The sequence below is a fragment of the Arvicola amphibius genome, chromosome 10 (assembly GCF_903992535.2).
Source record: "Arvicola amphibius chromosome 10, mArvAmp1.2, whole genome shotgun sequence".
Lineage (NCBI taxonomy): Eukaryota > Metazoa > Chordata > Mammalia > Rodentia > Cricetidae > Arvicola > Arvicola amphibius.
Window position 1 is genome coordinate 42795461 of NC_052056.1, and position 25809 is coordinate 42821269.

A 25809-nucleotide genomic window follows, 5' to 3' on the forward strand; every position below is an offset into this window, starting at 1 on the left:
GCCAGAATCTTCTAAAGCCTCTTTTAGCAAGGCAGTATGTTATTTTAAAGTAGTAGTTAGGATCATCCTACTTGGGTGATGATGGCTGTTTCCCATGGCTAACAGCCAAACTCACCTCACAAATAACCCAAGTATGTTCATTTTTGCCAAGCTGCTCACAAACATGTACACATTGATTCTGGAAAAATAGCCTGTATATGTTTCCGAAAGTCATCTATGTGTTTCTCCCTCGACATTTCTAAGGAAAGAAAATAGCAGAGGAGTTAATAGCAAGGTAGTTTGAGGGGAATGAATGTGAGCATGAGACATATTATCCAATTTTCCATTCTATTGATGTATCAGAAAGTAGGAGATTATAAAAGAGACCAAACCAGGACTCAGTGAGGAAGTGAAGAAGGGATGGCTTGAGAGACTACGCTCTACCAGGGGAAGTCAATGGATACATTTCTCTGTTAATGCTGATGTTCACCCTATAGGTGAACTAGGAAAGTTGGCCATCTCTCCATTCTAGTATTGACCATCATAGAACTCTCCTTCGGGGCCAAGTATTGGAAAAAAGAAGTTACTGATGTTCTGTCTGAATGTAAATTCCATTGCATTATTGATTTATGTAATTAGCATCATAGCTGAAATTTTAGTTGACTGAGGCTGAATTTCTGAACATTGTACATTAGAGATCTTCTAAACTGTGATCTTTCTTTAAAGATTGTAGTTTACCTTATATGCACATAGCAAGTTGATTAACTTACATCAAACTAAGAACCAAACTAAGCTTAACGAAGATTTAAAAACGAAAAACTCTTAAAGGCTTCTAAAAATACTTTCTAGGCAAATATGTAGTTGTAATAGTGTCTTCTTAATTAGGTAAACTATTTCTATTGTGATTCAGATTATGATTTTGACTAGTGTAATATATCTTTTCCTTAGTGTGGTTGTGCGAGTGATTAACTATGAATTCTACACTCCTTCTCCTACTGGTGTGAATTGTTTTTGAATTGAATGTCAGACATTCTGCTTAATCTAAACACTTTCTAGGAGGTTACCTCCATCTAGTCACTTTAAACTGTTGGTATTAACAGTTATGTGGTAGTATCTTTCATAAACAGTGGACTACCATTGTATCATTCTTCTCTTGGCCTGCAAACACCTATTTCCTTCTTCAAACAAAAATCCTGTCCACTGTAGAGGCATTGCATTTACTCTTGATCAGTGTATTTCTCCCCAGCACATCTAGAAATACACTGAGTCCCCATTGGGCCATACCACTTATGGATCATGGTCAATGAAACTAAGGGAATCTGTTAAGTCTTAGTCTACTGTATCTTTTTTTCCTTTTTCTTTTTTCTTCTGAGCAACAGCTTACAAAAAGAGAACATATACTACATCTAAGTCATTGTATAAGCAAATCCTTCATTTCTAAGAGTATAAAGATTCTTGGCAGGGATGGTCTAGTCTGGTAGTAATACGTGAGAAGACAGGATGATCTTCTGTAATGTTGGTACCATCTCCTCTAGCATGCTAAACTTATATTTTCCATTCATAGTGAGAATTATAGAACTTATGAGTCAACTAACCTCTTTATCTAATGATTTCTTCACCAGTAAAAAAAGCTCAAACTTTGACCAGCTAAATCACAAACCAGAGGTGGTGGCATATTCTTGGCTTCTTAGGCTAGCTAAAGACTGCCTATCACCATTGACAGAGGACATCTTGATTTATGTGAAATGAACTCACATTGCAAATAAAAGTAATTAACTTTATAAACCTTCAATTTGGGACATTTGAGATTCCAATACCTTAAAGTATTTTCTTCAAAGACAAAAGGTCTATATTTTCTCACATAATCTGTAAGAATTCATCTACCTTTAAACTGATAAAACGCTGCAGCCGAAAAAAAAATCCTTTGAATATTCTGGGGGCCAAGACAAATACCAGCACTCTGAGTACTACCTTAGGGCTTGTTCACTGCTGGGATTTGATAAGGATTCCAAAGCTTTTTCCTTTTATTATTTTTTTTTTATTGCAAATGTCTGTAGCCAACAATGTGCCCTGGTTAGTTTTGTCAGCTTCACAGAACCTCAGACATATCTGGAAAGAGGGATTCTAAACTGAGAAAATGCCTCCAAAAAAGGGTCCTGTAGGCAAATCTGTGTGTGTGTGTGGGGGGGGGGGGCGTTTTCTGTATTAGTGGTTGACTGGTTTAGGAGGTCCCAGGCCACTGTGGGCAGGACTGCCCCTAGGCAGGTGTACAGAGGTTGTATAAAAATCAGACTGAACAAGCCATAAGAAACTCCAGTGCCCACCTCCAGGTTCCCGCATTGAGTTTCTTCTCTGGCTCCCTTTGATGACGGACTGTGAGGTGAAGTGCAGAGTTCCCTCCCAAGGTGCTCTTGGTCGTGTTTTATCACAGCAATAGAAACCCTGACTAAAACATCATGAAAATAAGAGGAGTGTGTGTGTGTGTGTGTGTGTGTGTGTGTGTGTGTGTGTGAGAGAGAGAGAGAGAGAGAGAGAGAGAGAGAGAGAGAGAGAGAGAGAGAGAGAGAGAAGGAGAATTTGTGTATGCATAAGGTATTTATGACCAAAAAATGGAAATGGTCCAGAATGGGGACCGAGCAAATGGAACCTTCCCATCTGAGGTCTCCTCTAACAGATGTGGAAGAATCACAGGGATGACTCAGAACTCACCTTTTGTTGGGGCCTTACAGTTCCCCGTGATTCGTTTCCTTACAATCATAGAGGAAACAGCTGAAATTCAAAGGCTTTACTGGCGCCAAGAAACCAAAAGGAAACCAAGAGAATTCTAGGGGTCCAAGGGTGGTTTGTTTGTTCAAATCCAGAAAAAGACTAAATATTTTCTCCTCCTTTTACATCCTTTGATAGTTGTCTGGCCTTCTTGAACAAGAACCTGCAAGTATTTGCTGCCTCTTGATTGGAGATGTGAGTCTTGTAATGTCAGCAGTAGGAAACTGGCTACAATTTGTTCTGTAGTATATATTTTTGAACTCTGTGAATGCTTGGATTGGATTGCATGAAGAGAGGGAGGGAAGGAAGAGAGAGAAAGAGAGAAGAGAAGAGAAGAGAAGAGAGAGAGAGAGAGAGAGAGAGAGAGAGAGAGAGAGAGAGAGAGAGAGAGAGAGAATTCAAAAAATCTTTGTCTCACCTAATCTCTTCTTTCATGTCCATATCAGGGCTGAGGGAGATGGGGAGATGTCCAGTATTAGAAACCCCCACCCGAGTGACAAAGGTGTTTGGGACCTCACCACTTGGTAGGATCATTTTGCAGGAATTAACAAATGATGAGAGTTTGCACCTGTTTAGTGTCTGCTGTCTCCGGAGTGCTGTCTGTAGACTTGGATCCCTTGTAAATGACAAACTTTCTGATCTACTTCCTTGTCTAAGAACATTTTGAAAAGTGAGTGGCTTTAGAAACTGGTGCATTAACTGTAATGTACCATTTGAGCGACAGTCCCACAACCCATCACTCAAGTGTCTGCCTGTGGCTTTCCTGGAGAGTGAGGTTGATTTGGGGATCAAGGATCAGCTGCTGAGGCTGGCACTTAGGAAAGACAAGCCAAGCATTCACACCCTAGACCACTCAATACCAGCATTGTCTCCAGTCCATCTTTCATAAGGGGGCTCCAAGAGGGGGAGGGGGATGAAGTGGGGGAGAGAAAATAAACCTTTTAAATTCTTCAGGAGAGGAGAAAGGGTGAATACTATGGAAATATGGAAAGCCATTTGCCAGGAGAGTAAAATTAACTTTGATTTTCAGTCTGGGAGATTCTTCTCTATTTCTCATCTTGCTGGTCCCTTCCGCAACATGTATCCTACCCATGTACACGTAGCTCCATTTGTCAAGGTTTGTATCTCTCTTCTGCCACGCTTTCCCCCCTTCTTCCCTACACTCTTTCTCTTGCCCTTTTCTAGCTTGAGTCCACCTCCTTATCCCCTGTCTTGAACAGTACCTCTGTGCCCCATCCCCTCTTCTTAAGGAAATCAGCCAGGCCTCAGATGGAGCTGTTGTCCTGACAACCCAAAGGCGCATCAGGCTTTCATTGAGACTGGCTGCTGTTGAAGGGGGCAGTTGTGCAAAGCGAGGGGCCACGCTGAGGGAAGGGAGGAGGGGGGGGGGATGACGCGGCGGGGCTGTTGAAAACCAGCAGGGTAGGGGGGAGGTGCTGAGTGGAGAGAGAACACGCCAGGGACTGGAGGGAGAAACAGGAAAGGGAGGAGGGGGAGAGAGCTCCTGGGTTGCTGCTGCTGCTGCTGCTGCGAGAGGCTGTTTCTTTACTCTCTCTGGCAAGCTCTCCTGCTGCCTGGGAAAGTGGGTTACAGAGTGAAGGAGCTCAGCCCAGACGCTGGCAGAGAAGCAGCCAGCCACAGAGAGTCCAAGGAAGCGCCCCTGCCGTTGACAGTCGCCTCCTCATCATTAAGCGTTTTATATTTGCACTCTTCCTTCGGAAAATTTGTTCTTCCACTTTCTCCCCAACCCACCCTGCTTGGATTTGATGAGGGCTTTGTTAAGTCTCTGAGGGGAAAGAGACTAAGCGAGGGAAAGAGCGAGGCAAAGTGGAGGGGAGTGCGCGCTGGACCCGCCCGAGCTGCCTTGGCAGTGGCTGCTAGCCCCGGGCGCTAGAGCCCCTCTCCGTGGCCAGCAGCGCGCACACGGGAGTCCACCGCGGACCAACTCGCCGAGGCCACCATGGTCGGGAGAGTTCAGCCCGATCGGAAACAGTTGCCGCTGGTCCTACTGAGACTGCTCTGCCTTCTTCCCACAGGACTGCCCGTTCGCAGCGTGGATTTTAACCGAGGCACGGACAACATCACCGTGAGGCAGGGGGACACAGCCATCCTCAGGTAGGATTTGCGGGCAACTTTTCTGCTGCGTCTGTGTCAGTGTGTGTGTGTGTGTGTGTGAGAGAGAGAGAGAGAGAGAGAGAGAGAGAGAGAGAGAGAGAGAGAGAGAGAGAGAGAGAGAGAGAGAGAGAGAGAGAGAGAGAGAGATCTTGAACTCCAAGTGCCCTAGGGTTGCAGGGTTGTGGGATGTATGTTTGTGTGTATGATCTGTGTGTGTCTCTTGTATTGACTTGAAGACTTAGCTGGGAACAAAATTCAAGGGAATCTGATTCCTGTCAAGAAGGAATGTTTTTCACTTCTTTGAATGTCGTTATCTCTAGTCAAGAAAGCTGAACTTCATCTCTGGCATTAGTGGCAATGGGCTGTATTCATGCTGTGGTAATTGCTTGCGCTTTGCTCTTGGAGTTTTGTTGAGGTTCCTCAATTCAGGAACAAGAGTAGTTGAGTTATGGCTCTCAAAGAGTGGTACACAAGGCTGCATTCTCCTTGTTCGTGTGTGTGTGTGTGTGTGTGTGTGTGTGTGTGTGGTGTTGCTCAGCAAGGCTCTCAGTCCACGCTAGCAGTAGTTCTGATAGAAGACTTTCTGTAAAGATCTTTGAATTGACATTGTAGGCAATAAATCAATCTTACAACTTTGGATGATTACTGAGGCTTTTTGGAAATGTGGATAGAAATCAACACAAGAATGAAGAGAAGGGGAAAAGGGGGATCTAGCTTAACCGCAGGCCCTTAAGAATAGAAAACTTCAACACAGAGGTGAAGAAGGCATTAACCTGGCATTACATAGATACCACAAATTAACTATTAACTTCAAAGTCTTATTCCTATGTAGGGCTGCCAAGCTCTGCAACATAATTTGGGATGGGAATATGAAAAAAGCATCCCAAGTCCTTGAGAGTTTGACCCTTCTAAGGTAGAGAGACTTGGATGTTACCTCGTCATTACCCTATTACCTTAAAGCCCACAGCATCTTTCCTATATTTCTCTTCTACCTTCCCCCTCCCCAGCTTTACTTGACTCTCTGGCAGATAATAATAGAAAGGGAGGGAGGAAAGAAGAAATTATTTTCCTTGGAGATCTTTTAAAAACTCATTTCCTCCAAATCTAATGAGCCAGTGTTGGTCTGTCTCTCTAGGTGATATTGCTGGTTGTGGCCATAAAAAACAGTATGCCATAGGAAATCAACCTCTAATCTGTGTGAAAGGGGCTGATAGTGCATAAAGCCCGGGGCATCAGGGAGCAGTTCCCTGGCAGAGCTGCCGACAGCAGCAAAGTTTTCTGTTCTTTTCCCAGAAATAAATTTGGTTGGCTGTCACAGAATGTCCTGCTCTGGGATCTCTAGCCTTGTTAGAGATGAAAGGGTGTGTGGTGTGGTGTGGTGTGGTGTGGTGTGGTGTGTGTTATATGTGTGGTGTGTGTACATATGTTGTTCCAGATGGTAAAATGTAAGCACACGATCGTATGTGGGTCTTTCTGTCTTCACGTTCTGAGCTGTGGGTGATTATGAATCCCAAATCCCCCTCCCCAGCCAGAGACTTCCCCTCGTAGCTCTCATGATTTGTAAACCTGTACGTGTGATTTATCCACACAGAGTAAGACGATTTATGGAGTAATTTATCTGTTTGCTAAGGGATTTGGACATAATGCAGAAAATATTTTTGCAAACACACAAGCATGCCGTCTCAGCTGCTGGCAATCGTAGTCCCTAACATCATTAACCCTTTACTGGCAGTAAAACTGTTGTGTTTATGCTTATTTTAGAAGTGATTTTTTCCCCAGATTACAGGACTGAAGGTGAGAACTGTGGTTACTCTAAATGTATCTAAACTTTTGATTTAAATGATTAAAAAGTTTGTGATATCCTTACAAGTCAATACCTGCATTCTAAGGTATATGTATCTAAGAGTCAGAGACACATGTATGTGTTAAACAGAAGAATAAATGGTTTCTGGCACTTTCGTGCAATGTAAGCATAGAAGTCTACACGTAGGAGATGCACTCTCTTTACCTAAATAACCGTATGTGCTGTGTATGTGCTTTTGCATGATAATGACTCAAAAGAAATGGAGTTTTGTCTTTTAATTAGCACAGTTTATCAGATATTACAGTGTGAAAATGGAGGCTGTGAGAAAAGGCAACAAATACAGCACAGGTTATTCCCAGGGAAAGGGAAAACAGACCAATTGCATGCAAATAGGGCATTTATGGGACTCCTTTGCTTCTTCAGACCTCACCTAACATGCCCTCTTTTTTTTTTTTTAATGTTCTTTGATTCAGACAAGGCATTATTTTTGAGGTTGGTGGAGCTCTATCAGAAGTCACTATGGAGAGAGTTACCTTTGTTTTCTTAGCTGACCTTCTTCTCAATCTCTTTAACTGAATCCTGTCTGCTTTGTGGGTCAGTGTCCTGGTGAAGAATAGGCTGTAACTTTCTGTTTGCAAGTCTAGCCTGGGAAAGGCACGCTTCTACTCTCTTTGTGACATTTTGCTGGGAGTGTGAGCTTCCAGGGGAGGAGAGGAAAGAGAACTGGGTTCATTGGCAGTCACAGTAGATGTTTGGCACTGACAAAGTGAAATGGCAAGAAGAGAAACATCCTCTCTTAGTGAGTGTGTGGCCCGGAATAATCTGAAATGGCACTAGGAGACAAAGGAGGCTTGTAGTTCTGATGGTCCATCATTAGAGCTTAGCTGGTATGTCTCCAAAACATTCACCTTCTTGTTTACATAAAATAAGAGTTTCTGTAGGAATCTAAGAACTGACTATTATTTTTGTACAATATAACTTTTGGTACAACTGTGCATGGTGGTTGGGAAGTAGTAAGCTTGCAGTCCTCGTCTGTAATTTCTCTTTGAAAACAATGAAAACAGTAGAATTATGACTAAACTTGAAGGATATAATAGCCGGACACATGCACGCTTAACCTAGTTGTTTCTTGGAGGAGAATTCAGATCTTCACTAAAACTTTTACGAGTACCTGATGAGAAACACAACATCACTTCCATTCCAAAGTCAAGCACCCCAAGTGTGGTCCATAGATCTGTAGGGCAGCAACAGTGCAGTGCCTGGAGTTCCCATCTAGACAGAGTGGATCTGAAGGGCTTTTAGACTGTGTGCCTTAGGAAAGCATGTGACATACAAGTATCTTAGGAATTTTACTCACGATGCAGACTCAAGTGTTTTTTTTTTTTTGTTTATTATTTGTTTGGTAGTTAACAAAACCCAACTCTTTCATTGCTACCAGTTTAAATAAGGGGTTTCATCAGTTGTTAGAAGATTTTCTAGTTCTTGTCTTTCTCACCTTTTACCCTGAGTACAGACATCTACTGTTTAACCTTGATGAATTGAAACACATGTACATCTCTAGATAAATCACAGACAACTGGAAATAGGTTGAACTCCACAAAAGCTTTCAAATTGTGAAATTTTAATGATATCAGTCAAAATCTTATCAGTATTAACAGCATATGTCTGGAAAGATATTGATAGGGTGCTAGATCTCCAACAACTACAGAGGTTGCAGAAAATGTTCTTATTTTTGTGCAGCTGCTCATGAAATTTCTTTGTTCATATTCACATGCAAACACATATGAAGATAAAATATAATCATGTATATAGTAAAATATAGGGTCTACCCAACAATTGATTGTAATTAATCTAAAATTTAGATATTGAACTGGTAATTATAATTCCATTCCTCTTTGTTGTTTGAGGGATATTACACTATTTTTTGATGATAATATTTTCCCCATTTAAGTGAAAACATATCTAATAAGTATATGAGATTTTGAAGGAAACTAAATGGCAACATGAATGGTCCTTGGTTATTGTTTTCTTAAATTTTAGATGTTAATTTCCCTGTTTATTTTTGTGCTAAGAGGAGGAAAAGAAATACCAAAAAAGGATGGGATTATTTGACAATAAGATGTAATAAGTCTTGCTCAAACTGAAGCAAAAACATGACTCCTCTTCCATAAGGCATCTGGAACGCCTACATTCACTAAGAAAGTGTCAACACTAAAACAAACTCCTGGCACAATACGTGATTTTTTTAGTACTTATAATTCTCTATTTGAAAACAAACTTTGTGGGCCTACAGTAGAGTCTGTGACAATTATGAGCTTTCCTTTCTCTGTAGCTAAGTCACTAAAGGTAATCAAAATTTATTGGCTATCACTAATACTTTAAGGATCATCCATTGCCCATAAAACCCGTCATTAAAATATGTTGTAAAGAATGGAGTTCAACATGCTGTATTTCATTTGGTTTATGAAGGGGAAGCATTTTATATACATTTTACTAAAGAATGGTTATGCACCTGTGAATTACACTGTTTGTTGTCATTTATGGCCCAAGGAACAGAACAGGCAAAGCTCATGAGACAATTGCAAACTGTGAATTTTTGTGCTTCTATGAGTGTCGGGCACATAAGTATATATAAACACACATACACGGTAAAGTGAAGGGGATTTTTCTGGTTTCTGTAATTTTGACTTCAAATGAAATGCACAACTGTGGTGATTCATGGCCTGAGTCAATTGGTGAGGGTTCAGCATTTGTGTTTCCCAAAGCTGATTCTGCATAACAGCAAACTCAGGCCAAAAAGGATTAGAGCACTTTGTTGTGGTCCCTGCTAGCTTCAAGTACAAACAGCTGTGACGCACCTGATAGGAAGTTGTCTGAATATGCTGGTCCCCTCCGTGCCATCACCTGAGCCGTAGAGATACCATTCCTCTAAGCTATTGCTTGTTGGTTTCAGTGGATGGCCCTGTTCTCTGCACGTGTTGCCTGTGAGTTCCCAAGACTCACAAGATCTAGGTTCTAAATTTGGATCTCTCCTTGTAGGCTATGACTTTGAGCAAATCCCTGAATTATTTTGAGCTGCGATTTCAGTTTGAAAATGCTGAAGCTGTCTATTTTAGTTATTGTACAGGGTTAAGAAGCTCACGATAGGTAAAGAAGGAACGTTGTTAAACTGTAAAGTGCTGCACACGAATGAAGACACACTCCTGTCCAACTAACTACCTGCTGCCAGATATTTAGTCTGTAGGAAACTTCTATGAGGACCAGGTTTCTTAAACTTGAGCACTTGAGCCAATGGTTCTCAATCTGCAGATCATGACCTCTTTTTGAGGTGTGTATGTGTGGAAGGAGTCAAATGACCTAAGACCACCAGAAAACACAGATTCATAATATTAGCGAAATTACAGTTATGGAGTAGCAATGAAAATAATTGGCTGTGGTGGGTCACCATAACACAAGGAACTATATATTAAAGTGTCGTTTCCATAATAGGAAGGTTGAAAACTACTGATTTGAGCAGATAAGAACTTTGCACGAAGGACCTGCCTCCAGAATGTCTGATTCCTTTGGCTTGCATCCTAGTCTGACTAAAGATCTGCATTTTTACCAGTGTTAGGTCACTTTGAAGCTAATGATCTGGGCTGCAGTTTCAGAAGCAGAGCAAGATTTTCACATCAGTGTGGTCCACAGGTGGGCACCAGAAATACCATAGCCACTTGTTACAAACAAGAAACTGAACTGATTCTAAATTGGTTATGAGGATCTACATTTTTAACAAAACTCCCAAGAGGTTTCTAAGCACTTTCAAGTTGAAAACTTTCTGATTTGAGTTCTCACAGCCATGCATTTTAAAATGGAAGCTCTACCACCTTCTCCTTCTTCTCCTACTTCTCTTTCTCCTCCTCTCTCTCCTCCTCCTCCTCTTTCTCCTCCTCTTCCTCCTCCTCTGCTTTCTCTTCCTTATCCTTCTCCTTCTCCTCCTCCTTCTCCACATCCTCCTTCTCCTCATCCCTCTCCTTCTTCCTCCTCCTCTTTTAATTTAAGTGCATTGGTGTTTTGCCTGCAAAAGGGTATCAGGTACCCTGGAACTGAGTTACAGACAGCTGTGGGCTGCCATGTGGGTGCTGGAAATTGAACCTAACTCCTCTGGAAAATCAGCCAGTGTTCTTAAGAGCTGAGCCATCTCTCCAGCCCTGAAGCTGAAGATTCTTGATACTCATAAACCTTTTTTATAATTCATTAAAATTTTACAAAATACCAATCCAAATTTCCACTCCCTCCCCTCCTCCCATTCCCTCCACACACCCTTGCACCCCACTCCCATCCAATCCTCAGAGAGGTTAAGGCACACTCATAAACCCTTATTGCATTGGTTTGAGGAAGGGCCTATCCTTAACTTCTTTCTTCTTGTTCTTAATGGTTCAGCTATGTATCCAGAATGGAGGTTCACAAAATAAGTGTGTGAAAAAAAATCACTTTCACAAACCACATTCAAGGCAGCACTTTATAGACATGCAGTAAAATTTTAGTCTTGCATGGCTTAAGAAATATGGCATCAGACAAAAAAAAATCAAATTCAGTTGGATAGGGGAGATTGCTATAGTTCCATTTCTTTACTACATGATTTCATCACTGCAAAAATTAAAACTAAAAAATAGGGTGACTTTATTAGAGACTCGATTTACATAATATCTGTCAAAATTGTGTCAAAGCTCAATTTTTTCTAACCATCGCCCTGTGCTTACTTTATGATTTAGTCTAGCAGGATTTAAGAGTGGCTATTTTTGCCGGTGTTTTAGTGTTGTTTTTAATGCTGTCTCCAAGGCGGTTGAAGGGGAATAGTCAGACAAGAAAACCTTCTTAGTTACAATCTATTCAAACAGGCTTACTGCTTCATATTCATGTTTCCATGAACACAAACATATGGTTCACAAAACAACTGTATTTGTAGAGTTCACTTTGCTTTTACATTCTGATTAGTCTTATTTTAAATTAATATAAAGTTCCTTATGCCATAGATAAAGACTTTTTGTGTATTCATGAAGTATGTTGTAAGGTTAGGTGGCTTAATAGGAAGCCAGAAGAGTCAGGTTCACCATCCAGAAATAGCTTCATTTATTTGATGTGAATAACCGACCTCTCTCAGGCACATAACAAACTATTCCAACACTCAAATGAAATAGTGAGCATTGAAGTGTTTCATCAACTATAAAATGGCATAAGACACAAGCTCTTAAAGATTATTGTCATACTTAAAACAGAAAATAACTTTTAGAAAATTAGAAAATTTAATAAAATGGCTTTTATACCTATTTTTATGATCCACGCTTCTCATTTGTCCACAGCTCTTTTTATTAAGTCCTTTAAAGTCACAAAAATCTTGCAGTATCATTGTATCACTTACTTGGACCACAGGGTGAGTGAACACATTTTGTAGTCACCTACAATCAAAACAAGATCCCAAGTTAATGTGTGATTAACCTTTGCGAAATAAAACCCTTTACTCCAGGCTTTGTTAATTACTGCTGGAGAGAGGCACCAAAATTTAGAGCAGGAAAAGCCTTGGAGATTAGGCAGTTCCCTGACATCTTAAAGGATTGCAACCGAGGAGACGTTTAGCTGACTGCTCAGAAAGCATAAACTTCTGTAGTTGATTCTCATACAAATGATGAGAAACTATTTTCTTTTTTTATTGCAACTCAAGATGCATCATTTCATCAGGCTTTCCCTCTCTGTGAAATTTTCTTCTCTCTATTCCTCTTTCCATTTCTTGTCTCCCTCCGTCCCTCCTTTCTCCCTCTCTCTCTCCTTTACCTCATTCCTCCAAATAAATCGAAGACTATCCAGTTAGGGATAGGAAAGGATTTGTTTTCCCTAAAATGACCCATTTTCAACTTGTGTGCCATTTTTCTAAGCCAATCTTGTTGTCTTTCTTTAAACTTTAAACCGTAATCTCAAATTTCTATTCTTAGAGCCATATAAAATTTTCTTTAGGCTAGCAATGACTATGGTGGTTTGTGGCCCAAGTAGAACTGGGTAAAGAATCTTCTTAACTCCTGAAAATGTACTTTATAGAGAAGGAGTCTTTAGCTTTTTGCTTTGGTTTTGTGTGGCATGCACAATGGAATTTCTTGAAGCTCCCTTACGAGGCCCAAAGTGAAATCAGGAACATGTTAGCCAATAGAAAGGGAAATTGCAATGGGGTAAATGATAGAACACCCCCTCCAGTGAATCACAGAGGGAGACATTCCAGGATCACAAGGAATCTTCCATCTCCCTATGAAGATTCAGTCATGAATGATAGATATTAGAGAAGAAACAGAGGTCTTGGAACATAACTTGAATAGATGGAGGTCTCGAGAACGGATGACTCGGAACCCAGAACCATAAGCAAGGCAAGTAGCTTGCTCAAGTTGTAAAAAAGTCTGTTGTTTTCCAATATTAGTGTACAAATATCAGCAGATTCTACACAGGTTCTTTTTCATCTATAAATGCTTAGTTTGAATAACCCTCTATGATCAGCTTCCTACACCAATTGCTTACAGCAATTCAGGACTATTCATAGTCTCAGCTAATGGTCTGCTCATTGTACACAGGCAGTATTGCTTCCGAAACTCATTTACAATGCTTTCTTCTCAGAGTCACTTCCTTTGCCTCTACTCCTACTCTCCCACAATGCTTCTTTACTAGATCACTCCCTTCCCCACCTTCCTCCAGCCTCAGAGCTCAGTTATACTGCTGTCTTGTTCAGAAAATCCTCTCTAATTCTCCAGGTGAGCTAAGTGTCCTATTTATTTTCGCTGATAGCCTCTCTCCATACCTTGTGCTTAGCATTTGGTATACTCGGGGAAAACATTCTGTTTATTTCTTCCTTGCCTCTAGGACAGACATATAATCTGCTTTACCATTTAATCTCAGAATTTAGCTTAGGATCTGTTGGTGCTCAAATGAAAATTTGCCCAGCAAGCTGAATAGGGAAGGATGGTAACACTATATATCAAGCAGACTAGAATTTGATTTAGCAAAGGAGAAACAAATTAGGGGAAGGCAGGACTGAAGGAAGATATTTTGGTAGGAAGTCAAACACTATTAGATTAATTATGGGTCTGCAACTGCAGAAGGCATAGTAGGAAAAACCACATATCAATTATTCTCTGATTGCTGGTGGGGGTGAATATGTGGCTTTTGCTAGAAGTACTTTCAACATTTCTAATAGCAGCTCTTTTCCAAGCATAGATTTCAGAGAGGGAGGGGGGGGGAGGGAGGGTGGGGGGGCGGGAGGCAGGGCGGGGGGGGGGGAGGGAGGGAGGGGAAAAGGGAACATATGTGCTTAGTTTGTAGGGATACTGAGGTTTCAGCAGGCCCAGCATGATGCCTTTTTCTCTGATAGATGAAGAACTTTGTGTGTGGAGGACTCACTGTATGCTCCTGAGGTGTGTTGCTGAGATTTCTCCCCCTAGTGGGGACTGTGGATACACAGGGTCTAGATCAGGATTTGGGGTAAACGTAAGGTTACATGATGCTGTGCAACATGTGTCCTTTCATTTCTACTTTGGTTGTTGTTGTTGTTGCTTCTTGGAGGATAAGAAAAGGGAAATGCCACTTACATTTATAACGTATAAATTCCTCTTGCATGATGGTGACAAACCGACTTTTGCACTTTACAGCTTGTTACTCCTTCCTGGAGAAACAGAGAGCAAAGTGTATAGTAAACATTGCAATACTCTCAAATTCTCTCCTGTGTGTTTTTCCATGATGGAGATGGACATTATTTATAGGAAGCTAGAGGAGAAGCTTAAAACTCAGGGAAAACTTGGCACAGCATTTTATACAATGCCGTATTATTATTTATTCCATTGTAATACATGAACATATATTTCCATATTAATTATCTGTGTGTTGTCTACAGTTAATTATACCTATTCGGAAGTTGTGCATTCTGTATGCCCCCCCTGCTTGTCCCACTGGTCACTACAAGGTAGAGAAGATGACCATGGCCAGAATGCACCCCAACACTAGGTAGCGTTGAGCATAGCAAGTATCTACCTGTGAAAATATTGGTGAGGGAAAATACTTGATGTCCTGACTACTTTTAGTGTGCCTTTAGGTAAACCCCACTCTCATATTCCAGACCATTCATTTTGTGAAATATAGTTTTGAAGAGTTCTACTCTGTGCCTGGTACTTGTCCTGACATAACCTAATCTTTTTGTAACCTTATGCATAGACTTATGCATTTGTATAAGCATATTTTCAGATCAGAATGTGATGCACTCGAGTCATTAATGTAGCAGATGGGGCTAGTCTTGTTGGTACTATGCCTGACCTCTGTTCTATCTTACTTTGTTGAATAATCTGGAGAAATGGTTATAACAGCTACAATGGAGTGCTTGACATGTAGTGATAGAGTAGATAAAGAACAAAAGAATGTAAGTTTTGGTTCTAAGCAAGTGATTAACTATATTAACTTTAGAAGTATTAATAGCTTCCTTTGCTAAAAACATCAAAGTGAGTATGATTCTTACTGTCTTCTTCAAAAAGATCTTGATCTGATGATCCAGAGAAATATGGCTGAAAGTAGTTGAGTTCATCAAAAGAAGAAATGTTTGCTGTTGTAAGCAGAATGATACACTCAAAATAAAAACAAAAGAAAAAGCAACTCCAAAGTTACCTTATAAATAGTCTTTATAAATGAAATATGAAAATTATTTGTGTCTCAATTCTTGCATAAAAGGAAAACAGATATAAAAACTTAGCTCTTCTAAAAATAAAACTATATAATTTTGCAGAATCTGCTTTGAGGTGTAAACAATTTGTGTCATGAATATGCATAATATATTGTATGGATGTGTTCAAATGCAGATACTAATTTTATTTTTAATTTATGTCTACAAATATTTATAATTATATATAAATGCAAAAGTATAAAATTTCCGTATCAAAGAAATGAACTTGGGTCACAGCACATTTTAATAGGTATTTAAATAATCTGATATATTAGTAGTGGAGAATTTTACCAAAGAAAACCAAAATTTGTAGATTCTCAAGGAAGGGAACAGAATGTAAGTATCACATATTAAGTGCCTTAATTTGTTTTGATAAATGTTTTATTTTAAATATTTATTAAACAAAGTGCTAAATCTATTTCCTAAGAGAGGTAACATCTCTTGTTTCTATTCAATCTGAGTTATTGTATGTTCACAAAGACTAAAACAGGACCTCAAAGTTTTTTCTTTTGCTCTAACAGGACAGACTATAGTGCCACCTTAACTGATTAAAAAAAGTAGTTGTATTTTGTTTGGTATAGTTTCAGTTCTTTGTAGTTAAACCTCATATGTAGATTAATTTATTTTTTTCTTTAATTCAGATTAAGCAATGGGGGTGAGCAACTACCCACTTAAAGGCAAGAAGAATTTTAAGTAAATGGCTTTATTTTAACAAGTAAAATACAAAAATAATGCTATCATATCCTTTTAATTTTAAAGTTCTAGACAAATAAAATTATTAAAACTATACTAGAAGGTTAAACAGTGAGATTGGTCTGCATTATGCCCAAGACATTACAATTTTTTTAAAAAAAATGTTTCATTGTAGAAGTGGTTGACATGAAAACTTGTAGAGAACAAAGGCAGTTTCCGAATATGTGATAGGCAACTAATATGATCCTAGTTATAGATGAAAGGGAAATGCACATTAAATGGTAAATCAACCGAAGAAAAACATGGAGCCTGTAACTTTACACCAGTTTGAAAGGGAGCAGTGACTGTTAGAAGCCAACATCGTCCCTGGGGACATACTGCAATACAGAGAATAGGTTTCATTAAAATGAAAAAAAAAATAATGCTCCAAACTGGTGGATCAGGGAAATGCCACTCACCTTGAGGATCTAGATTTTGACAAAATCCTTTTTATAGATTCAAGAATAGGTTATGGATTCAGAATGAGGTAAATTCTTTGCAGTGTTGAACACAGAAATACTGCTGGAGCTAAAGGAAATTATTCTAGGCTGTCTTTGACTTTGCCCAATGTTTGGATAATGACAGTGCAAGGACACATTTGATGCTGTGTATGACATAGAACGAAGATGGTCACAAGGTGTTAGTTCACAAAGTTTTACATAAATGTGGATAAAATTTACAGGAGGAAAACTGTGGCTCTGTGTGGAAGAAGGGTGAGCTATGTATGTGATTTTACTGAGTCTCATCCAGAATATAAACATTTAAGACAGAAAGAAATGCATTTATGGTACTTTAATTAAATAGAACACGGTGTAGTTGAATAAGCGAATCTGGTGAATAGCTTAAAGGATGAACATTGAAATGGAATAATGGAAACTGCAGGGCGTCAAAGCCAGAAGACCAAGCCCCATGCACCATTCTGTCAGCTACTGACTTTGTATGTGTGGGGCAGTCACTTAGTCATTCCTGGCTTCTGTTTTTTATTTTAGAAAACGTAAGTGAAACAATGATTTTTTTCTCACATTCAAGGACATTATGTGGACAAATGAAGTGGATCTGTAATGCTACTCTTGGATATCTTTATTAAATGTAAGTTTCTTTCTACCAAATAAAATGGATTTCCTTGAGCAGATATATTTTTTTATTTGTATATTGAAAGCAGAGGCCAGGTGACCACCAATAGGAATTCCAAAGAACAGGAACCTTTTATATAGAACACGGTTGAAATCAGCAAATTTCCAGGGCTTCTCTAACATATGTATTCTATAACTGACCATGTTCTCACTTTCCACTCTAGTCCATTCGTATTATTAATCTTAAGTTTTGTTGCTATTACATTGTAATTTTGGTTATGAAGTATTTCCTACAACAGTGTGTTCTGTATCAATGTTCAGGGAGTTTTGATAGTTGTGTTCTTATTGTTTTCCTTCTTCAGCATAATTTGCAAACCTTTCAAAAGATACTGACATTTCATTAAAACTGAAGTCCTATTTAGACATCTCATCATTTTTCAGAGAGCAATATTAAGACACATACAAACGCAAAGTTACTTTTCTAGTTCAGAGTCTTTCACAGAAATGGACAAGGTTAAGCGGGTAAATCCTGACTGTACCATCTTCTAACAGCCTCTACTGCTTTCACTTGTGTTAGGATAATTTTGTTCAGCTTCACCCTGTAGTTTGACACCCGATTGTATGTAACACCTCTCCTGGAAATATCCTGCCACCTCATTTGAAAATTATGAGAATCGGATGCCTTATGTTCATGATCGTATTTTATCATTTGACTTTTCTCTTCTTACAATGATGTGTCAATTGCCTGATCACCATGAATTTTAGACTGCTATTCACCGACACAGTTCAACATGAAGCCGCTTCCTAAGCCATGCTTTTGTTTTTGTTTTTGCTTTTGGCATTTTCTTCTCAGAGGCCTTAGGGAGCTAGACCTTGAACCTTTACATCCCTGGCTTTTTACGGACACAGCCATCACCCAGGTATCTGATACAGTCTCTCCTTGTGTCAAGTCTTCCACTATTATCAAATACAGTTTCCAGGAGAGTGGAGCAAGGTATGGCAAAGATCCCAGATCACTTCCTGTGAAATTTGCTGGTCCTAAACGGAGCAACACTTTGCTGTGTCAGTTTTTACCTTCATATCAAGTTCCCTTTCCAAGAATAATAATAATAATGAACTTGAATTTCTGACTTTTCTCTTCTTACATCACCTCTGCCCCTATGAGATCAACACACCAACAACATGTATCAGTATGTCTAGGTTAATCATGCAGCCACCTAATTTTGATCTCAACTCTTTCTTCAAAACCAGAATTTCTGCTTTTTTATTTTATTTTCACATTCTCTTATTTTATATCATTCTGCAAGAAGATTTTAATTTATCTAAAAGTGCATTTGCTAAAATTCATAAACAGGAACTATCAGAGTATGAAAGAAGGCTCTCCCTGTTGGTCTAACAGGTTCTCAGCTAAATGCTTTGTCACTTACAGTATTTATGAAGAAAAGGGAATGCTTGCAAGACATCATGGAATCAGGGAACTTTAAAGTATATAAAGTGAAATTCAGAAAACAGTTTCATGAAAAACCTCAGAAACGTCAAACAAAAGCAATAGGTTTAAAAGAAGAATGAAAATGTAGAGACTTGCAGAGAAGCAATTTAGGGAAGGATCTGATATCAAGATTTCAGGAGAGCACAAATGCCCCTATTCACAAGTCTGTCACTTGTGTAGAAAGGACTGAGTATTCCCAGATGGCAAAACTGTAAACACAAAAATGATACTGGAACATATGAAAGGACAGTGGTAGGGGTATAATTATCTAACAGAGTTTTAAATAAATCAGAATGAGTTCTGTAACAATATAGTTGTATTTCCTCAGTCATGGACTCCTGTAGAGCTCGGGGATTATTGCAGAACTTCCTTATGTACCCCAGATGCTACATGTAGACATAGCATATCTCAAGCATGACTTTGCTATTTCCTGTACTGTACCAATACAGTCTCTATTATAATTAAAAGAACATAAACATTTTGTGATTCAGGGTTTTCTTCCTCAAATTTAAACTTCTTCATTCATAAAATCTTAACACCAAAGTTGGGGTGTGACTCATTTGGTAGTATCCTTGCCTAGCATGACCAAGATCCTGGACAGAGGCAAAAATTTAAGGTTATCTTTGTGCTTCATCATGAATTCAAGGCAAGCCTAGGATACCCTGTCTAAAGCACGAGGGTGGGGTGTCAAAATTATTAGAGTCAAAAAGTTTGCAGACATTTCTAGACTAGACAATGATACCTTAATTTAAAGTCACCGTATGAAGAAGAGGGGTGACAGGGAGATAGACAAGGACATGTTCCACATAAATGATAAATCACAAATGAAAATCCACCCATGGATAAGATAGGGAATACCTACAGATAGGTCTATAAAATTAAAAGAGATACAGACAGCAAGATAAATTTAACTGGAAGAATTTAGTGTAAAAAGCCACTAAATATCAAGGTTGAGTAGTAGCCCACTGAGATGTAACCCAGAATTTGGGTCAAGCAAAATCTCTGAATTATATGGAATTATCAAATGATATCCTGATAGAGGACAATATGTGTTTAGAAAAAAATAAAAAATTTACTCAGAGAAAGAATTTAACATGGACATGCGTGCCTAGACACGTGCTAAATATTAACCTGTAGTTATTATATAAAGGACTAACATTGGTAATTTTAAGTGTTAGGACTCTTTACTTGCATGAGTCATTCCAAAGTTTTGTCTCTATATCTTTACTTTTTAGTTTACACACACACACACACACACACACACACACACACACACACACACACACTTCATCCTATACCAACAGGACCCATTTTGTTCTAGGCCCTTAAGGAACCTATACAATACAAAAATTTAGGTAACAACATGAGTAGTAGATTTCTAATTGTGGCTTAGAGGCTTAGATAGCTACTGAGAAAATGCTGTAGGTTGATGTGCTACTATGGGCATTGTTAATGAAAGAGTTGAGTCTTAAGAGTCAGGAAACATGATGGTGGTACAGAATGTCTAGGGAGGCAGGCATGGCACTCAGAATGCACAATAAACCTATTTCGGTGTGTGTGCGCTATTAGGGACATCCCAGGAGACTTTTGTCTTGCAAACTCTTTGGCACACTTCTTGACTTCAAGTAGATTAGTAATAATAATTATACTACTTGTACTGTAGCTTCTTGGGCTCATAATCCCTCACTCAGCATGAAACACAGCCTTCCTGTGCTTTAGACAGCACTGAACTGCTACAAGGCAGGGACTGGAAGGTGTTGAAGCCAGTACGTGGACAAAGAAGACATAGCTAGTCATGGGTGTCATCACATTTTGGTTTTGCTTACCCTGTTGCCCCGAAGTGCTCTTATAGTTTTATCACTGCTTCTATTTTGCTTGTATTTTTCTTTATACTTGGTAAATTTAATGAGCTGTCTCTAAGCAGTGGAGCTGTTTTATTCCCACTGTTATCATTTTATTCCATATTTTTATCAGTGCATGACAGTGTTACTCATCGCAATCCTTCCACATGTTCAGTTCTGACTTTGCTAGGCTCTGGGTTTAGTGTTGTGATCAGCAATGAGGAAGATGAAACTTAAGAGTCTAGCCCTTTAGATTTAGAATATTTGTACTTTTATTTTGAACATAGCTTTCCAATAATTCTTTACTTGTATAATAAATGAAAAGTGGCCTCAAATCTATGTCCCATCAGTCTCAATTTCTACAGAGTCAGAGTCTTAGAGTGTCTTTGTCAAGTATTCTAGAAGCAGCAACATGGTATGTTGACCTGAGTTCCTAGGCTCAGATGATTTTTATGTGCCTCAGTCTTCCCCCAGAGGAATGGTGATTCTCTTTTGTCAGTAGTATTTCCTGTTGCCCCATGCCCATCTCTACCTATGTGTGCATTGAGATTTTATTTTCCTTCAAGACTTGTGGTTTGCCTTTTATTTCGCCATTCTTAAATCTTACTCACCTGGAGAAACCATAATTTCATCCTTAGTTGAGCATTCCCTCCTCTGCTTTACTTACTTGTTTGTTTATCATCTTCCAGGCAGAACCCAGCAACTTAGTGCCTGAAGGTTGCTGGTAGTTGATGGGTTTTGTCTCTGTTTCCTCACCTACATTTAAATCCCTCTGCATCACATTGTCAACAAAGACTGGAGACTCCCGACATACCTTGATTGAGAAATCTCTTGGTCAACATGAACTGATGTGCTTATCCCAGTAGAGATATGCAGGTTAGGCATTTTAAAAAGAAAGAGATAAAACTCTGTGGAACATAAATGATGTTTCTGTGGTTCAGCAGCTACTCCTGACCCCATTCAGTGAAGGCCTGTTTTCACTAAACCTTGATTTCTCTTTGAACAATATATGTCCAAAATAAGGGATGCTAATAGCTTCACCCTTTTCCTCCTTATCATCAGGAAACAGAGGATATAGAAACCTGTAGGAGTAACAAAAATATCAAAGGAAAACTGTTCTTTTGAAACTGTTTTCATGCTGGTTTGGGGTGATAATTGCGTTCCCAGAGTTGATGACTTGGCAGAAGTTTTCTGAGTCAGACATTGAGAATGACCACCGAGGTCTCAATGCCCAGCTCTCTCCCAGCCCCCAGTAGAAGATTTATTTGGTTTGGCAAACTATTCTTCTTCCCTTCATTAGTGAAGTTGGCCTCTTGGGGATGACATTTTCAACAGTAATGGAGATGCCTCGTCTCCTATCAATAAAGCTGTGATTTACAGTATTTAATCTAGTTGAAAGGGAGGAAAAAGAGGAGTCTACATGCAGAAGAGATGAAATTATAAAATGGCTCACTACCTAAAGTTTTCTAAATATATAGAGTATTAACTTGGCTCTCAGCCTTATTTACAGCACATAGATCTCCATCAATCAAAACGATGAAGAGCTGGGCTTTCCAACACTCCTGCTAGGGCATTTGACATACTAGGTTCTACAGATTTTACTGGGTAAGGAACATATTGAATCCATGCTATCTGCCCTCTAGTCCTGTGCTAAGCCTGGCTACTTTAAACCTAGAAATAGCTCATGTGATTTCTGCTCTAGAATTATCTGAGACCCACTTTTTATCCATGTTTCACCTTGGTTAGCACTATGAGCTACCCTATGAAGCTCTTTGATGCAAAACGTTCAGTTATCATTAATAATGGTGCTCAAAGATTTGATTTGATTTGATTTATTTAGTATTTGTTGCTGTTGTCTGGTCTGGGGGGAGTAGCTTTGCTTGGTTTACTTTTGCTTTTTTGTTTGTTTTTTTCCCATGAATAATTGCCCTTTGAAGCAGCTAGGTCTGGGGAAGATTAGTAGGGTTTTGTCACTAGCTTAGCAATGCTAGAATAAAATGTAAAGCTCTCCCCCAAGGAACTATAAACTGCTCTCATGCACCTTCAGCCTCAAAACTTAAGTGTGTGATTTAATGTTTATTCAGCACCAACACTGTACAACCACTTCAAAAAAGCATTCTGTTTATCTAACACTCTAAAGTTCTAAAGGATGTCACATCCAGTGCCTAATTAGTCTTCAGGAGGCTCTGGCTCTAAAGCAAAAGGGGACATGCCCATTATCCCTACCACATACATTGGAAATAAAGCCCAGGCTTTTTAGCAAAATAGTTGAAGCCACAGGGCCACAGGACATAAAGGAAGCACTCCCTGATTCATTCTGAACCAACAAAAAAGAGTTTGCTTATTTTTTCTCTGTGTCCCTCTTTCCCCTTTTGAATCACATGTTCCTGCTCCCTGTTCATTTGTCTGTTTTTAATTTCTTAAGACAAGATCTCTCAAGATCGCACAGGCCAGCTTCAAACTCAGCATCTTCCTTCCTTTCCTGGAATTCTAGAATGGCGGGGCTTGCTACTTGTGATATTATACCTGTTAGTTCATCCTTGTTTTAATTTTTCTAAAAGGATACGAGGATTTGCTTTTCATTTTGCTGGACTTCTTTCTTCCCATTGTGCAAGGCTGTTCAGCTATCCATATCCTCGTCCCTGGTATTCTTTCATCAACTACTGTGTTTAAACAGTTACTGTAGGATACCTTGCAGAAAGGAAGGATTGCAAGGCAATGAAGATTCTCTCTCTCCCCCTTCTTCTCTCCAAAACCGCCCTGTAATCCCTCCCACCCCCACTGCCACCATTCCTAGTGTCCAGTTCAGTGCAGGCTTTCTGTTCTCATTGAGGCTGCAGTTTGTCTCCTGAATTACGGCTTTGTATTCAGCCAGGGCCCAGGGAGTATTCCCAGTGTATTTATTTTCTGTTCCTGAGCTGAATGCTGGGTGCTTCTTTGTCCCGATGCCTTCTGCAAAGGAGTTTCAGAGGTTGGGGAAGGGGGGCAGCAGAGGAGGAGGGGCAGGAATGCCAATAAAGCTTTCTGTATCCCCTAGAGGAATGTGTGCAAACGTCTTTCCCATTGCTTCACTCAGTGTTCTCCCCTCTGCTGCCCTTGCTCTTAATTGGATCTAGACCCTAGAGAAAACAACTTTGTTAATGGGATGGTTAAAGAAAATGAGAGGTGGAAGTTGGCTGTGTTCAGTTCTGGCAAGTTACCCTCTCTGGGAATAGCAGTCTCTGATGCCTGATCAGGGGAAGGGATTCCACTCTCCTGATCAAGAGGAAACACCACAATTCCTTTATAGCTCTTTTCCCCCTTGTCTGTCAAAATGGAAGAATATGTTCTACTTCTTCCATAGCCACCGAACCTAATTTTCTTAGTAATTATGACTCTGCTGCCTTCCCTTCTTTCACTCATTCAATAATGTTCTTGACCAATCACTGTTAAACGAGTTTTTGGGGTGTGCTGATTTGTGGAAATAAAATGTTTCGATGAGAGAAATTAAGTAACTGCTCTCAGGAGGCTTACCTGCAAGCTGAGGATAAAGACAATATACAAGTCTATCCATACATAAATAAAATAGTGAGAGCCTGCAGTAAGTGACACAGTTTAAAATAAATAAGGTAAAGGCTAAGAGCTATGGCAGAGCTACATACATATCCAGGTTCTAAAGGGGTGTCCGGACAGTGCAACCTAAAAATTGTACTTGCGAGCTGCTTACCAGTGTTTACCCTTTTATTCCCACAGTTATAATAAGGACCAACATATACAGTTAGGTTCATCTACTTAAAATGTTCATTTTAATGAATATTAGTAAGTATAGTGTTTGGATCCATCATGACACCCTAGCTTTAAACATTCTCACCAATCCACAGATGTCTCTCAAGCCCACTTTTAGTTAAACTCTATTTCCAGCCAAGACCCTGGATAATCATAAATCTTTGTTTCTATGTGTTTGGTTTTCTACACGTTTTAAATGATAAATAAAATCTTAAAATGTGTAGTGTTTAGCATTTGGCATCTTCCATTTAGAATAATGTTTTTCAGGTCCACTCGTGTTGTGCAGCACTTATCAGCAGTGTGGTCTCTTTAATGACTGAATAGTATTCCATTTTATAAATATTCCATATTATGTGAATCTGTTCAGTATTTCTTGAATATTTGAATATTATATACATTATGGTTGTCATGAACTAAGTTGTAAAGGACATTTATGGTCAATTTTTTGTATATAATAATTCCTTTTCAGTAGACATTATGCATTGAAACTTGTGAATTATGCCTTACGATTGTTATTATGCCCTAATATACTACCATATTATTTTCAAAAATAGTACTACACAGGCACTTCAGTTTCTCCAAATCTTTGTCAACACTGATAGTTCTCTATCCTGTTGTTGTAATTGTTAAATGCGTGTATTTTTCACTTTTTTCTTTCTTTTTTTCTTATTTATGACATTTTCATTATTTTTTATTTAATATTTTAAAAATTTCCTTCTCCTCCCCTCCTCTTTCCCCTTCCCTCCCCTCCCTTCCACCCATTCCCCCACTCCCTCCCTCTCTAAGCCAAAGAGCCATCAGGGTTCCCAACACTATGTTAAGTCCAAGGTCCTCCCAACTCCCCCCAGGTCCAGGAAGGTGAGCAACCAAACTTACAAGGCTCATACTGAGCCCGTCCATGCCTTAGAGTCCAAGCCCATCGCCATTGTCCTTGGTTTCTCAGTCAGCCTCCACCGTCAGCCACATTCAGAGAGTCCAGTTTGGTCGCATGTTCCATCAGTCCCATTCCAACTGGTCTTGGTGATCTCCCATTAATTCTGTCCCACTATCTCAGTGGGTGAACGCACCCCTCACAGTACTGGCTTTCTTTCTCATATTCTCTCTCTTTCTGCTCCTCATCAGGACCTTGGGAGCTTAGTCCGGTGCTCCAATGTGGGGCTCTGTCTCTATCTCCATCCATCGCCGGTGAAGGTTCTATGGTGATATGCAAGATATTCATGAGTATGATTATAGGATCTGGCCTTTTCCGACTCCCTCTCCTCAGCTGCCCAAGGAACTAGCTGTGGGCATCTCCCTGGATACCTGGGAACCCCTCTAGAGTCAAGTCTCTTGACAACCCTAACATGACTTCCTTAATTAAGATATATGCTTCCCTGCTTCCATATCCACTGAATACACTATATCAAGTTTGCCCTTGTAAATTGTACTTTAAGTATTCATGAACTTTGTTCTTGTGGAAAAGTTACAGAAGTTATGCTCAAGACCTAAAAGAAAATTTTTAGATCTTTAGCTTCTACATTTAG

The 25809-nt window shown here is 39.4% G+C and overlaps 1 protein-coding gene across 2 annotated transcripts in view; it reads left to right on the top strand.

Moving 5' to 3' along the window:
• Nucleotides 1-4705: 4705 nt before the first annotated feature.
• The window catches only part of LOC119825416 (limbic system associated membrane protein), a 619673-nt gene continuing 598569 nt past the window's right edge, over nucleotides 4706-25809 (top strand). For both annotated transcript variants that reach the window (XM_038346259.1, XM_038346260.1), the window contains exon 1: nucleotides 4706-4860. In XM_038346259.1, the coding sequence (XP_038202187.1) occupies nucleotides 4706-4860 (155 nt within the window). The remainder of the gene's footprint in view (nucleotides 4861-25809) is intronic.